Source organism: Fundulus heteroclitus, chromosome 13 (genome assembly GCF_011125445.2).
Source record: "Fundulus heteroclitus isolate FHET01 chromosome 13, MU-UCD_Fhet_4.1, whole genome shotgun sequence".
In the NCBI taxonomy this organism is placed as follows: domain Eukaryota; kingdom Metazoa; phylum Chordata; class Actinopteri; order Cyprinodontiformes; family Fundulidae; genus Fundulus; species Fundulus heteroclitus.
In genome coordinates this window covers 21,940,980-21,955,912 of record NC_046373.1, presented here as the reverse complement: position 1 = coordinate 21,955,912, position 14,933 = coordinate 21,940,980, and the positions used below count along the sequence as shown (strand labels likewise).

General features: G+C 40.8%; 1 protein-coding gene across 2 annotated transcripts in view; it reads left to right on the top strand.

The window, feature by feature from the left end:
* Positions 1 to 14,933, top strand: part of samd12 (sterile alpha motif domain containing 12) — a 151,216-nt gene that overhangs the window by 46,998 nt on the left and 89,285 nt on the right. For both annotated transcript variants that reach the window (XM_036145356.1, XM_021320427.2), the window contains exon 3: positions 2,907 to 3,036. In XM_036145356.1, coding sequence (XP_036001249.1) covers positions 2,907 to 3,036 — 130 coding nt within the window. The remainder of the gene's footprint in view (positions 1 to 2,906; positions 3,037 to 14,933) is intronic.

The following is a 14,933-nucleotide window of genomic DNA, read 5'->3' as shown; positions in this document are numbered from 1 at the left end:
GGGTTTGTTCTGGCTACCTGGGAATCACATGTTGACGCATGTGCCTGTTACCACATGTGTCCCAGTCAGAAGTTAAAGCAGGCAGCTCCTCTCACCCCTGAGCTGTCACTCAAACCGCTAATTGGCTCGGCGTCTCCTGAACGCAGCTCTTTGAGCCTGATTGTACGTTTGTTGCCTCTCTGTACCGTTTCTCTCTCTCTCTCCACCCCTCTGGCTCTGCTGGCTGCGCTTGCTGGCGGCGAGGAAGGCACCAGCTCACCTATTGTAGCAGCCCAGGGAAAACAGCTATGGGCTAAATCAGTGCAGAATGTAAAACACAGATGGCCATTGACTCACAAATGGGTTCATGGAAAATGAGAGCCTCTCGTGTCAATCTGCTGAGTCTACTCCACAGCTTTGGCTTTTTTTTTTTTTTTATTTCCCTGCCTCATCTGTCAGTTTCTCCTCTCCCTCTTCTTCTCGTTCCTTCTGCATCTTGGCTTTGCTCTCCTCTCTGTCGCCTCGGGCCTTCCAGTCAGGGTTAATTAGCACAGAGCTGAGCTGTGTTTAATGGTTAATGTGATTTCTTCCTGTGACAGCGCCACGTCCCTTCAACGTACGCTCAACATCTACCCGTGCACACTTGCATCAAGAGATGCGACCTCGCCCACGCGCCTGCATACTCGCCTTCTTGCTTTGGCTGTCTGTCATTTCACCTACATGCCGGAGATACCGACCATATGCCCAAACCAGCGTGCTCCTCTTCCCCCAATTTCTTTCTCTCTAGGAAGCTAGATATAGAGTGAGTGGGAGTGGTGGTGGAAGAGAAGAAACAGGTGAGAGCTGTGGGGAGATCAGGCTCCCCATCTGACAGGGACTGTAGGAGATTGAATTTGGGGCAGAGATGATAGAAGCAGCAAGAAGGGAAAACTGAGGATAGGTTTTGGCTTTCCATTACTGTGCCGTGCCACAAAGCAGAAGTGAACGTAAATTATAATCACCTCTGTGTTTGCAATTTTGGTCGGCTCTCAATCAAATTCAGGAGCACCGCCGATACTTTGAGGAGGGACCACAAGGGGTCATCCTCTGTTGAAGTGGTTCGGTCAGAGAGGCGTCGGAGGACCGGGCAGCATGTGCAATTGTGTGTGCTTTGGAGCATTTCTGTTTATTCAAGTGCTTTTATGAGCTATTTGTACAGTGGCCAAGAGAGCTCAGTGTGCTGCAGCTGAAGAAAAATACAGAACATAAGCAAATTAAGAAGACATTAGTTTAACAACACCTGAAAACCAGCAATTACTCTGCAGATAGTCGTACAAACGGAGAAAGGCTGGAGGCATTCTACGTGCACATAAAAAACACAAATTAACAAATATGCTGCAATGATAAAGAATGAAAGTGGTGCATTTTTGAGAGGCCAGACAATTTACAGACAGTCAGACGTAATGCACTCTTCCAGACTGTGGTCCTGAATTCAAAGGGTTCACAAGGCAGATTTCTTTCCAGATACAAGCAGAAAGCTGGGAAGTTGATGAAATCTGCCACAAAGTGTTTTTAGTGGGTTTTAGTCTGGGGCCAAGACAGGAATAAGTTACATGGCGTTATCTGAAATATTCCAGCCGAAAGCAATGCAAGACTAGTCGGTGCAATGGTATGCAGGCTGTTGATGACACACTTGCGTGTTTTTATCAGCACATTTCTTTGGTGTGTTGTGTAAAGAGGAAAACAGGAGCCAAGGCAACCACTAGTAACACCAGTGCTTTGAATAAAATGGTTAACACACACACAGCCTTTTCTATTTGACAGGTCAAGGTTTGTTTTTGTCAAAATTTGGATTTGAATGTGAAAGTTAAAAAACATTTGAGGGCATTATTGAAGTACATTTTGTCTATGTGTTATTAAAAGCGAGTAAGAAGTCCATAAATAAAAACCTAAAAGTTATTTGTAGATTTCTCAATTGACGGCATATAGCTTGCATATACGGGTAGCTAGCTCTCCATGTAGACCACATGCTGCTAAAGACACACATGTAAATGTGTTTTTACGGTGACACCCCAAACACGATGCCTACTTATGTGATGTCATAAAAAAATCAAAATAAATCCGCCAAGACAAAGTGAAATGTGGAGCTCTTCATGTCTGATTTATCCTGAGGTAATGCCGTGGTCCCTGGGACACGAGACCACTGAGGTGATCAGGTTCCAGGCTTGACCTGCACTGGGTTACCTGGCAGTGGTGCTGAGTCTGGTGGAATTTGGTTCCCTGCGTCTCATCCTGTGACTCTTTGGCCTTGGACCTGCTGCTTTGGTGCTTCCCTGACATCCTGCCTCTGTGTGGGCCGTATGGCTGCTCAGGCGGGAAGCCTGGTGTCTGCCTTGGGCTGCTGCTGTGTTCAGGAACCGTGTCTACTTTCCGTTTGCTGCTCTTTGGCGCTGAATGTCTCAGGCTTTCTATCGTTCGCACAATTCAAAATTAGCTTTAATCAGCAAGTTTCTGCACACAACTTCAGTTATTTTGACTTCAGTTTAAATATAAATATAATCAGAGGTGGGTAGTAACTAGTTACTAGGGCTTTTTGAACAAAATGTACTTTTAGGAGTAGTTTTACAACACTGTACTTTTTACTTTTCCTTAAGTCATATTATGACTCCAGTTTCACTACTCTTAGTTGCGTAAAACTTCTGGCTACTCTACCTTTACATTTAAAATGTAATATAAGTTGTCAAGATCAGCTAAAATTCAAAACAGTTACTTTGAAAGACTCTCGGTAAGTAGTACAACTATTGATTAAGACCAGTTTACAGAATTACAAGAAACCCTGGCAGCTTGGAAGTGAGGTGTGCTTTATAACTTTTGACATATTTTGATTTAAAATGATCACTTAATGAAGGCTTTCTGATTTGTTATTCTGTTTCTTTTCTCTCAATCAGCCTGGATACGTAAAGCTGTCCAAACCAGTGGCCCTGTGGACTCAGCAGGATGTTTGCAAATGGCTGAAAAAGCACTGTCCCAATCAGCACCAGATCTACAGTGACTCTTTCAAACAGCACGATATCACAGGTACGTTTCTAAACCTTAACTGTGATAAAGAACTGCTCAGTATGTGTCATACAAGCACCTTATAGGTGCAGCTATTTCCAGTATCAAACAGCAACCTAAAAGACATTATATTATAGAAATGCACAATATTTCTTATACCCAATCCAGTGGCTTCAATTTGCAGAAAATCTGGCTTTACATTTTTGTTATGATAATTTTTTTTACAACTGCAATGATGCGAAACCTTGTTAAAACCACAAATGTGTCATATTTGTTGTATAAACAAGATGTCCACACAGTAGGCATGCAGCAAAATCTTGTAGTACAAGATCTAGTGGTGAAGTCTGTGTTGCAAAGAACAATCCAGTAGCTGCTAAAAGTAGATTTTACCAGACAAGTAAACATAATCTGTTATGAAATTGAGGGCTTCATTTACAGTAAGAACGGAAGTAGTTCTTGTGTTGATGAATTCGGCCTATAAAAATGTCAGTTTGACGCACAACACGAAAACATTGAAATCAAGTTGTGCTGCTTGAAATCAATGTGGGTGTTGAAACAATAAAACTGACAGTTACACACAAGATGCAGATGATCTTTGAGAATCCAAGATGAGCTAACCGCTAGCTGTTAAGGATGCTAAAGTTAGCATCTGCGTGATAGCTTCCACAGCGGTTATACAGCAGGGCTGTTTTTACAGCTTTTGTTTCCACAGTGATCCTGTGAAAACAAAAATTTTAAAATCCCATGTTAAATGTTCCATGTTTTTGTAAAGTTGAGTTATAGGTTACTATGTCAGGTAACTGTGTCCTTTAGCCACCGTAAAGTGGATGCAATGGGGGCATTCTCAAGCTTCCTGTGCTAATGTGTAGCCTCAGTCTCGCTGTAGGTTTATCGGTGTGAAGGCTCCCACATACTCAGGCATACTGTCCGCACGCTGTTAGCCGTGTGGACTCTCTGCGGACATTTTACCCTTCATAGTCAAGTGTCTATTGCATTTCTTGTGACATTTTCCTACATTTCCCACACTATCTGCCAGTGGAACGAAGCAGGGGAATAGATTGTAGCATGTTTGATTAGCTAGTCAAGCACCTAGAGCTGTTTCTTTTCCAGCAGGCACGCACTGCCACACCTGTCAGGGCGAACAGATAGGGGCTGTGAAGGCATGCGTCCCTCCAACTGCCTGCTTATAGCAGGTCAACGTGTTGTATATAAACAGTCTGATGCAAAAATTTCTTCCCGCCGAACTGTTTTATAGTGTGACTCCACGTACGCGAGTGTAAAACTTTAGCTACGCGCTTATCCACGCTCAGAGTCTCTCTGGAGTACGTGCAGATGTCCACGGACTCATGTCCGCGCAGTAGCCTTGACATAGCTATGTTCTGGTGCCATTAGTGCAACTATTCTTCCCTCTTGTACTTGCTTTTTATATGTATGTGTGTGGGTGTGTGTGTATATATATATATATATATATATATATATATATATATATATATATATATATATATATATATATATATATACCATTAAATCTGCCTAATGATTCCGTATAACGTCTTAACTTAGGGCACCACAGCTCTTCTTTCTTCCAACACTCTTCAGAAGTTGTGATATCTTGCTTTTATGAAGCCAGATTTTATTCATAACCTCCCAGGTGCTTTCCACACCTGCTGTCTGGCTCTCAGCCCTCCCGTCTGTCCATCCCTCCCTTCCCCTCTGTCTCTGTTACCAACGGTAACAGTTGCCACGTCAATCACTCCCCTAACGAGGCTCTTCAAGGTCACCCTGGGTCCAACAACGCTTCAATCCTCATAGAAACAGACGACCATTAATTTTCACAGCACTCTTCCCTCTCAGAGCCCGACCGATCACACTAATATGTTTATTTGTTGCTTCTGAGGACCTCCTCGACTCAGTGACCGGCTGGCAACATAAATCGCCTGGCGGTCGTGATGAGTGGCGCGCTGACTCACTCTTTGATGCAATTTTAACCGCTATATGTCTGTGTGGAGCTTTAGCATCCCCCTGTTTAATGGTCTGAAAATATGAATCTCTCCGCTTTGCACCACGCATCCTGCATGTGTCTCATCAGCTGCAAAGAGGTCGAATAAATGACCCACAGTTCATTGCATACCTGCTGAAACGCTGCTTCAATTTGACAGTGACTCCAAGGAGAAACATTTTAGAAGTATTCAATTTGTTTTCTTTTCATTCAAGTTCATAAACTAACACACACTGATAAACTGCTTGTGATTTTTAGCTTTTTGGACAGTGGAGTTATCTGAATCTCTTAATTTGTTGTAATGGTTCAGATATAATTAAGAATACAAAGGACTCAGGAAAATTCACACTTATTATATCCCAGTAGTTCAAAAGAAGTATCTTTTTTGTGCAAAATTCTGATCAGGTTTATGTCAAAATCCACAAATCTAATCAAAATTTAAGGTTAAACATGTTTCTTAGAAGTAAAAAACATTCTTTTAGACCAGGGTTTTGCCAACTTTGCCCTCCAAAAAGGACATTTTTGCCCTACAGAAAGTGCTTCTACTTGGTGGTTCAAAGAAAATGTATGTAATTTGTTATTTATTAGGTTTTCACAACACTAACCACACATCACATGAGCAACACCATCACTATGCTGATTGATGTTTAGTGGCAGGATTGTGCTGTGGGATGCTTTCCTTAAGCAGTAGTGCATAGTTATAAAGTGATAAGTCAAGTTTATTTGCATAGCACTTATCAGCAGCAAGGCTGTTCAAAGTGCTTTACATCAGTAAGCAGTAGCACATAATTATGAAGTGAGAGCAGAATGATACTTGGGTTCAAATACGAATGTATGTGTGCATTATTTACACTCATTCACTTCTAATTTGCTAACCCTAAATAAAAAAAAGTGTTACCTATTGCCTTCAGAGGACCATCTGGTTGTGATTTAATCTCTGTAGAAATGTAATTGTTCTATAGGCTTGTTAGAGAGCATTAGTGAACACCACAGGTCAAGATATGGAGAAGGCGATTAGAAAACAATATCCCAAAGTTTCTAAATTATTCAGAAAACCAGATGAGTATGAAATAACTGCGAGCCAACCAGGGCGTCTCCGTCCTTCCAAACTGACTGGCCAAGGAAGGCAAGTATTTAGCAGTCTGGAGACCCACAGTAACTCTGGAGGAGCTGCACAAAGTGGCTGTAAGAAAGCAAATAACGGCAGAAAACCATAAAATGTCCTGTTAAAGATTGTCCATGAGCCATGTTAGGAACTCAGCAGATGAAACAAAACTTCAACTTTTTGTCCTCAGTGCCAAATATAACCGACACAGAATATCACCCACAATGTTGTGGGGATGCTATACGTTATACTGCCATACTTCAGCAAAGGACATGAAAGTTTGTTAAAGTTAATGGCAAGACGAATGGTGCCAAGTAGAGGGCAATCCTGGAAGGATAGATGTTGGAGGATGCAAAAGACTCGCCCGATACAGTGGCTCACCTCTCAGCTGGATAGCCGTCCTCATAAAACAGCCAGAGCTGTTTTATGAGGACTGAATGGTTTAGATCGAGGTTTATCCGTCCATTAGAAGGGCCGTGTCAAAGTCCATAACTAAAACCAAATATGAACCTGCAGGAAGACTTAAAAATGGATGTTTTCCTTCCAGTCGAATAAAGCTTGAGCTGTTTTACAAGGAAAGCAGGCAAAAATGCATAGATGTGTAAAGCTAGCAGAGACACCCCAACATCTACATGCAACAAATGGTGCTTCACCAGAGTCTTGACTCAACAGGGCTAAATAGGAGGCAACACTTCAGATCTTTGTGAATGATTTTGCAAACCATGCATCATTTTCCATCCTCTTGACAATTATGTCCTACTTCGTTTCGGCGTCTCACATTGTTGTAAATGTGACAAAACGTCTGAAAATTGAAGATGAAGCAGGTTACTTTTACAAGGTGCTCAACCAGGCCTGGTATGGCAGCCCGCTTAAATTATTCCTTGTTTCTGAGAAAATAATATCTGGAAATGAAAATCTCAACAAGAAAGAAATAAAGCATATACCTGCAGACAACAGACTAAATAGGATTAGCAGTGTCATTACTGACGGTCTAATAGTGTTAAACTTATCTTCTTCTCTTCCCATTATTTATATGAATGTTTCTGTTGTGATGTTTTAATGTTTGCTAAAGTATTGTGTGAGAAGAGCACAAGACTTAAAGACACAAAAGTATCTGAACCAGTTTTCTCTTCCATATGTTCTGCCTTATATATGCAAGTATTTTCATATTAGTCTTAGAGCGGCTTAAAGATTAGTTTCCTATTTTTTTTATTTTACAAATATAAACTGCGTGTCTTTTTTTTAACCCCACTGCATGTGAGCATGGAATTAAATACTTTGCACACACTTATACCTTCTTACTATGACAATTAGGAGATAATGAAATGCACAAAAATCTGCAAGTAATTCAGTTTGTCTTCACATTTGACACTAATTAACAGAAGCCAATTAAACGGACCAAACCTTACCAATCAGACTCGCAAGACAATTTGCATCCTAATCAATCACTGAAATATCATGCTGATTTATTTATTTATTTATTTTGGTTTCAGCACAGTAACAGAGTAACTCAGCGTAGATGGTTGTGACATGAGCTCGAAGTAATTTGACTTTAGAAAAACAAACATGTGTCGACCGGCAAAGTGTGAGTTTGAATATATGAGAAAATACCGCCGAGCATCTGAGAATGGAGCTTATCGCTTTTTTTTTTTCCGTTGTGTTTGTCAGACTCTACACGTGACCTTTTGATCATTCAGAGTGCAGGAGCAAGACTGGAATTTGGTTTTCCATTGCATTAAATGCGCCGCATTCCCACCAATCCATCCATAACTGAACGCCTCTTTTCGACTGCCAGCGGTGCTCAATCTCACTTGTCCTGGCGTCGTAGTCATCCCTTTCACTAAGTAGCAAATCAATAAGCAGTCTCTTTTCCAGATCATAATTCAACCAGACAATCACGTCCTCCCTCTTTAGACATAAAGCAGCAGCATGGGGAATGAATTTCACTGCGTGTCGAGGCGCGTGCAACATTTTTAGCGTTGAGCGACTTCAGTATGCGGCAGCAGCTTCACTGCTGTAACCTCTGCCAAAGGAATCGGTGCTTCCCGTCCTCCCTCCAGCGTCTGGTGCCAAGAAGCCTCCTCCCTTCCTCAGTCCTCACCTCCCACCCCCAACAGACATGGCTGCAAATATGGCTTTAACACCCAGCTTCTATTAAAAATGCATTAAAGCATATTAGGGCATAATTATGTATAAGTCCCTAATCCGTCGGGCTCACACTGATGAAGCTCGGTTAAGACAGTAGGAATTGGCCGGTGTGACATTCTTTAGCAAAAAATGCTGCACAGTTTTACAGTAAGGAAGTAAAAATATATGCATTTTGCTTGCTAATCATGTGATTTGACCAGTTTGGCTGTAAAAAATAGATTATATAGCCTATTTTTTTCATAATCTAAAGAACTCATGATAAATGGTGTTTCTTTACTGCGTCTAGCATGAATGTCAGGCTAAAGGTGGTGACACCAACTATAATATGCCGTCCCCAGCCAACTTTTCACTTTTAATTTCAAAATATAATTCTTTTTGTAGCTGTGATCTTTTTTGTTTTTTTCTCTTTCAATATGGGAACGTTTCAATCCCAATACTCGTTGATATATGGTGTCATGAGCCCTTACTCTGAATCATTATTAGCCTGGAATATTAGTGGTTAAATGAAGGGTGGCCGGGTGTCCTGCTGCTCCATCCACCCCGCTTGTCAGGACCATCATTTCTGCAGCTTGACAATAACAGCAAGCCTGTGCAGCTCAGGACGACAGATCTTCGGCAACTGGAGGGTCTCACGCTGGATGCCGAACGTATTTTTGATGAGTCCTAGAAAAGGATTAAAGGGGACGAACTCTATTTCAGAACGGTCGAGGACACGCAGCAAAAAAACCTCAACAGCCTTTTAAGGCTTAGACAATGAATTTTGCAGGCTGCCGCCCACTGCTGTCATACACGAACTGCTGGTTAATGGAGAAAAAGACATACAGAAAATGAGTTAAACTACTGTAACAGTGCCTCAAATGAACTTGCTCTTGTATATCATGGAGGGTTTTTTTTTTCTCCTGATGGGTCATTTGCTGGACAGTTTGAAACACAGCGATACAATGATGATTAATCATGCTTCTTATAAGTTCAGTTCAGCAGTTATGGAAACCAAAGGTGTGTGAAACTACATTTCCTGATTCGTTAGCTAGTAGAAGCATGTTTAGCAGCCAAAGCTTGGGTCCAGATTTGAATCCTGAAGTCTCCCAGATCCTTAAACACTCGGTTTGCTTTGTCAAGCATTTCTTCATAAATGTTTAGCTTTTACAGTGTAAATGGTTATTCCGGATTTTTTTTTAGATTCCTCCAGTATTTAAAGAGTATTTTCCAGTATTTTTCCCCATTGTTGCTCATTGTTTAGACACTGGTATGAGGAGACTTCACAGATGAGAGAAAAGCTTCTCTGTGTTTGATCTTGGCCCATTTACAAATCCAGTCCTCATAGTAACTGATGACAGACGCACGTAGCGCCTGCTTTTTAGCATGATGACAAATGTTATTACATTTATTATCTTTCATTGGCTAATATATTTTTCTGCAAGTCAAATACTCAGACACTCAAGTCCATTTAATGCAGAAGAGTAACTAAATGTTTCCCCCAGAACCATCTATAGTATTTTATTTAACAACTTAGGAGTCATGACATGGTATTTTACATATGCTATCCTTGTAAAAATGTCTTTAAATTGACGTTTAGTCATTTTTAGGAGAAAAATATTTTAAATCGAGCTAATTTTACCCTTTTTCAGACCCCTTTTTTATTTCTTGCGAGGGTAGGCGCGTTCATGTTCATGTGCCAGGGTTTGTTAACCATCATTTCCCACTGTCGCCGCTGCCGTGAGTGTCTGTGTCTTTCTCACACACACACAAACACACGCACACACACACACACACACAGCTGGGCGTAATAAAAGCTCCGCGTTTGCAGTCTCAGCAAACTGAACAGAGAAGAACCCCGGTAAAAAGTTAAACAAGGAACAGCACTTATTGGTGCACTGCAGATGAGTCCATGTTGGAATCGGCCCTTTCTCCAAATGCAGGCTTGATGCCATCTCCTCCTTATCTGGTATTGTCCCAAGTCAATGAATATAAATGCATAGAAAAAGTTGCAGGGGAGATTCGAGTGACGAGAGGCGGGCGTGGCTTACGTTGGCGTCCTTCCGCGAGTGACGTAAATTAAGGAGCAAAGAGCACACACAAAAAAAACATGTTGCTTTCAGACTCCTGATTTTCTGGAAGGTTTTAACTGAGGCCCAACACACTAGTTTTAACATGAAAGAGGCCTTTTTCCAGGTGATGACTCCTTTAATTGCTCTTCCTATCAACACATCCATTGCCTACCACTTATTTTAAGGTCAGGTTCCATAGGTCACAGGTCCAGAGACTCATGTGTCCTAATTGTTCTATTAGTGACTTTAATTGTCCTATTAGTGACTTTAATTGTCCTATTAGTGTGGTTGCTCCAAAATCCATTTAAAAAGCTCGTTATTTCCAACTATGTTCAGAAATTAAGATGCCTTTTGGATGAGGGATGAAAAAGTTTTCAAGAAACAAGAGAAGAGGTCCATTTGCCTTCTACTTAGGCACTTAGGACTGTCGTGTCTTGGATGACCGAGAAGCTACACCAACAAGATTCTGATCAGATGCCTGAATCTTTCCTCCCCAGTTGACTTTTTTGGATTTGGAGGACAGGCATTTGATAGGCAGCTGACAGGCATATGTCGGTGTCTTAACCACACATTGGACGCATTGGTTGGACGTGCATTGAGACAGAACAGACTTCATACCTCAGCCGAGGGTACTTTTGCAGCTGGGTGCAGGGCATCAACCAATCAGAGAGACTCTGTGACGTAGTGGGGGATTTTCCAACAGGAAAAGTATTTTTACTTTGGATCACTGATAAATGTTAATCTTGAGATGCCCACTAGCAGATGGGCAGATACTCTCGCGTCAGAGAGTTGAGCTTCTAGACCAGGGGTTTCCAAACTTTTTGATAAATGGGCAAAAATTGTATAGTCAAAGGAACTCAAGGGCCAAAAAATTAGCACAATTTTTTTTTAAAACCAAAATATGATCATTTTAAATAAATTAGTCAGATTTTATTGTCGGAAATGAATGTGTAAATTATTGTTGATCCAAAATTTAAAAAAGGGTTTTGCTCATTTGTGGTATTAAAGGATGGTCATCCACTTTGCAAATTATTTTGAATAATTTAATTTGACTCTAACAATATTAGACTGAACTCTTTTTGGTTTAGCAATGTAATAACAGTATTTGGCTCAGTTGTTCTTCGAAAACACTGTAATTAGCCAATTTTGATAATTGGATTCAAAGCAGATTTTAATGCACCAAAATCTGCATTTGAGTAATTAAATGTCACTGGATAGATGTTACTATGAAATTAAAGATGATGCCAAAAGTGTGTTTATTTAAAGATGAACACTTTGTGTACTTAACATTTTTAATTGTGGGATTTAAATTTTTCTGTAATAATTTTGTGTTAATTTAAAACTAGAAATCTTCCATCTGCATCAGCCACCTGTGCTGGTGGACCAAATCTGTCTTGAAATGCAGTTGGGGGGGGGGGGCACCCAAAATCAGTACAGGGGCCACACATGACCCACAGGACGCACTTTGGACATGCCTGTTCTAGACAGAGCGTTGGACCTTTATGTGCACAAGCATCCAAGTTTTTGGCGCTGAAAAGGGGTTTGGTCTGGACGCAGCAGAAGAGTGGCTTCTCGCTCTGGCCCTTTCATACTCGACTGGGAACCACTAAAGAATGCACTAAAAGTAGGGGGTGGAAAATGCCAGAGGAATCATCTGAAAAAAACACCCCTGAGTTTCCCTTAACCACACACTCTCCTCTCCACGACTACATCCTGTCCACGAATGCCATAAATGGTTTGGGTTACATGGGGCCGTGCTGGTGAAGTTGGTAATCCACCTGCACTGGGAGCGAGCTGGACTTTCTCCCAAGAATGTGGAAATAGCTTTTATCTCGACCAGATAGCCCTTAAAAGCATCCCTGGCACACCGTGATGGATAACTCTTGAAACTTTCAGGAAGAAAACCATGGAAACTGCACACTCTGAAACAAACGGAGCTTAGAGGAAAAAGTTAGTCGTGATGATTGGAGGAAGACACTTCTTCCGTTTGACTGCAATCATCCGGAAGTAGAAATCGGTTTTAAAAAAAGGCCGATTTTAATGCCAATCATGAACATGATCCTTATTTTTCCACAGATGACTCAAACGACGGGTTCAGCAGAAAACGTGCGCTGCTGTTGTGAAACATTAACCCGAGGGAACAGAAACACGTTCTACAATTTCAAGATATTCAAGCGAGGTGGCGTGTTTCAGGCTGCCTTTGTGCACCTGGTCTTTTTATCTTTACCTGCAAAATGAAGCAAACTCCTGGAGGATCAATGCATATATGTGCCTGTGTGTATTTTGCGCTTACATTTAAGCCGGTGTAAACAAATGCGCTCTAAGCTCCCATTCATCAAAGCCGTGGTTGACTGTGCCAGGCTGTAGCTGCAGATTAATCAGCTTCAGCACAACATGGCTGCTCACCCACCTCTCATTAATCCAATTCTCAGGGATGATGCGGTTGTGTGCACATTGCCCAGTCTTTTTTAAAGTATGTGTCGCCTGTATTTGTTTTTTTTGTATTGTGAAAAATGATTTTAAACTGCCGACACTTTACAGACGCTAACTGTAAAACAATTAATTTGCTCGACAAATGATGGCTGGTGTGGTCTGGGCTACTAGTAAAAGCTAGTAAAAACTGAATGCTAAGATAATAAATCAATAACATCAAAAATCTATAGGAGCTGTGCAAAACTCACTATTCAAATTCCAACACGCTGTGGAGGCACAAGCCGGAGCTACTGACACATCAGCTCCTCCAAGTGACGTCACAACATCATTTGAACCAATAGCAATACTGAATCAAATTAATGCAAGACACCCGTTGAGCCTCAGGAGGGCGCCACGCTGACGGTTTTAGACACAAAAGTAGGATTTCAACAAATATGCAGTAAACAGGATGTTGACAGCACTATAAAACAACCATGTTAACAGTTTGTTAGCAAAAAAAAGGTTTATTTTGGAGTTGAGTTACCCTTTAGATAAATATATATAAAGAAATATAGAGCTGCTTGGTGTTTCAGTTAGGGCTTGCATAGCTCACACTTTTTCTTATTGTTATTTTATGTATTGTTTCCTGCTTTTAATGTCAACTCCTGCTTAAGTTGACATTAAAAAAAAGCAAAGAAGCCTTTGGCTACAGTGACTATGGACAGAAGATGTTTTTCTAAACATGGTTCAATTTACTGCCCTAATTTAAAAACCTTTTTAAAAACAAAAATAAATAATAAATGTGAACTTATAAGGCATGCAGATTAAAATATAAAATATTTTTTGTAAGCAAAAAATTTAATTGTAAGACTGAATAGCATTTCTGATGAAAGAAATTAGAAGAACTGATGAAAGAAATTAGAAGAAAACAAACTGTTGTATGTCTAGGTGTAATTAATGCTCTGCACAACTGTGACGAGGCCACAGCAAACAAAACTAAAATAATCTTTGTGATAATTAAAAATTTACTCCAAACTCAGAGTAGTGGCGCCATCAAGCCACTTCCCTGTCGTGGCCAGGTTGCAATATAAGTGCAAAGCAAGTCTTACATAAGGAGATTATATATTTTTAGAATGTTTTGAAATTGCTAAATGTATCAAGTTAGTCTTTTTGTATCTTTCCATAAAAAACGACTGTCTTAATATTTAGTTTTTGCCTCAGTTTTTTTTCTCCTGCATTTTCTACCTTTCAGGAGGCTTTTATTGCTGATTTTCTTTCATCGCTATCAGACATTCAACTCCTTCCAAAGCAACTCTTTCTTTTACCTCATTTATTTCCTCCTGACCACTTTCCACTTCTCCACCCCTCCTTCCCCTTCCCCTATCCTTCCTCCTCTCCTCCTGGCCATGCTACACTGCACAGTGCATTAATAGTGGTATGAAAAATTCCCTGCTGAGACATGGTGGGATCGTCGATGCCAATGACTCAGAACTGGAGAAGCAGAGAGTTAAAAGGCTTGGACTCCTTACAGAAGCCGTTCCACCCCACTGATGCTGCCTTGCTGACAAGGAGGCAGGGCACTTTGGCTGAATGTTGAGCTGAATGTTTTTTTTTATTGTAATCACTGGTATTCTTATTTTCTAATAATTGTAGCCCTTCACAAACCTTGCTTAGGTTTTTCTTTAAAGAAATGAACCAAGTTTTGTGAGCAAAAGATTGATGCAAATTGTTTTTTTTACCTGTATATATCTAAAGAATGTACAGATGTCAGAGCCTGATGATATAAAAAAGCATCCATACATGTTGTCTCTCTGCTAACTGCATTGTCAATCATGAACTTGACATATAGGACTGCACAGCGCTGGCTGTCAGGCCCGTGGACGGGACAGCAATTCAGTAAAAACAGGATTGACATATGTGCCATTTTAGTTGCAATTTCTGTGCAAAACACTCTAAAGTGGTGTCATTTCCCTGCAGTGCCACTAGTAGTCAGCATATTATTTGCACATTCATGGTATTGCAGTCAGACTGCACATGTACCCGGGCTTCCCCATATTGTTTTTTCCTGTGTACGCGACAAGGGAGACCGTGATGTTTTTGAATCCTGCCACTCTGGGACCCGCATTTAAACCCCTTGTCATAAAAAACACGCACGGTTGTGGTGTACACGAACATTAGTAACGCAACCAAAAAGTTATGGCGTGTG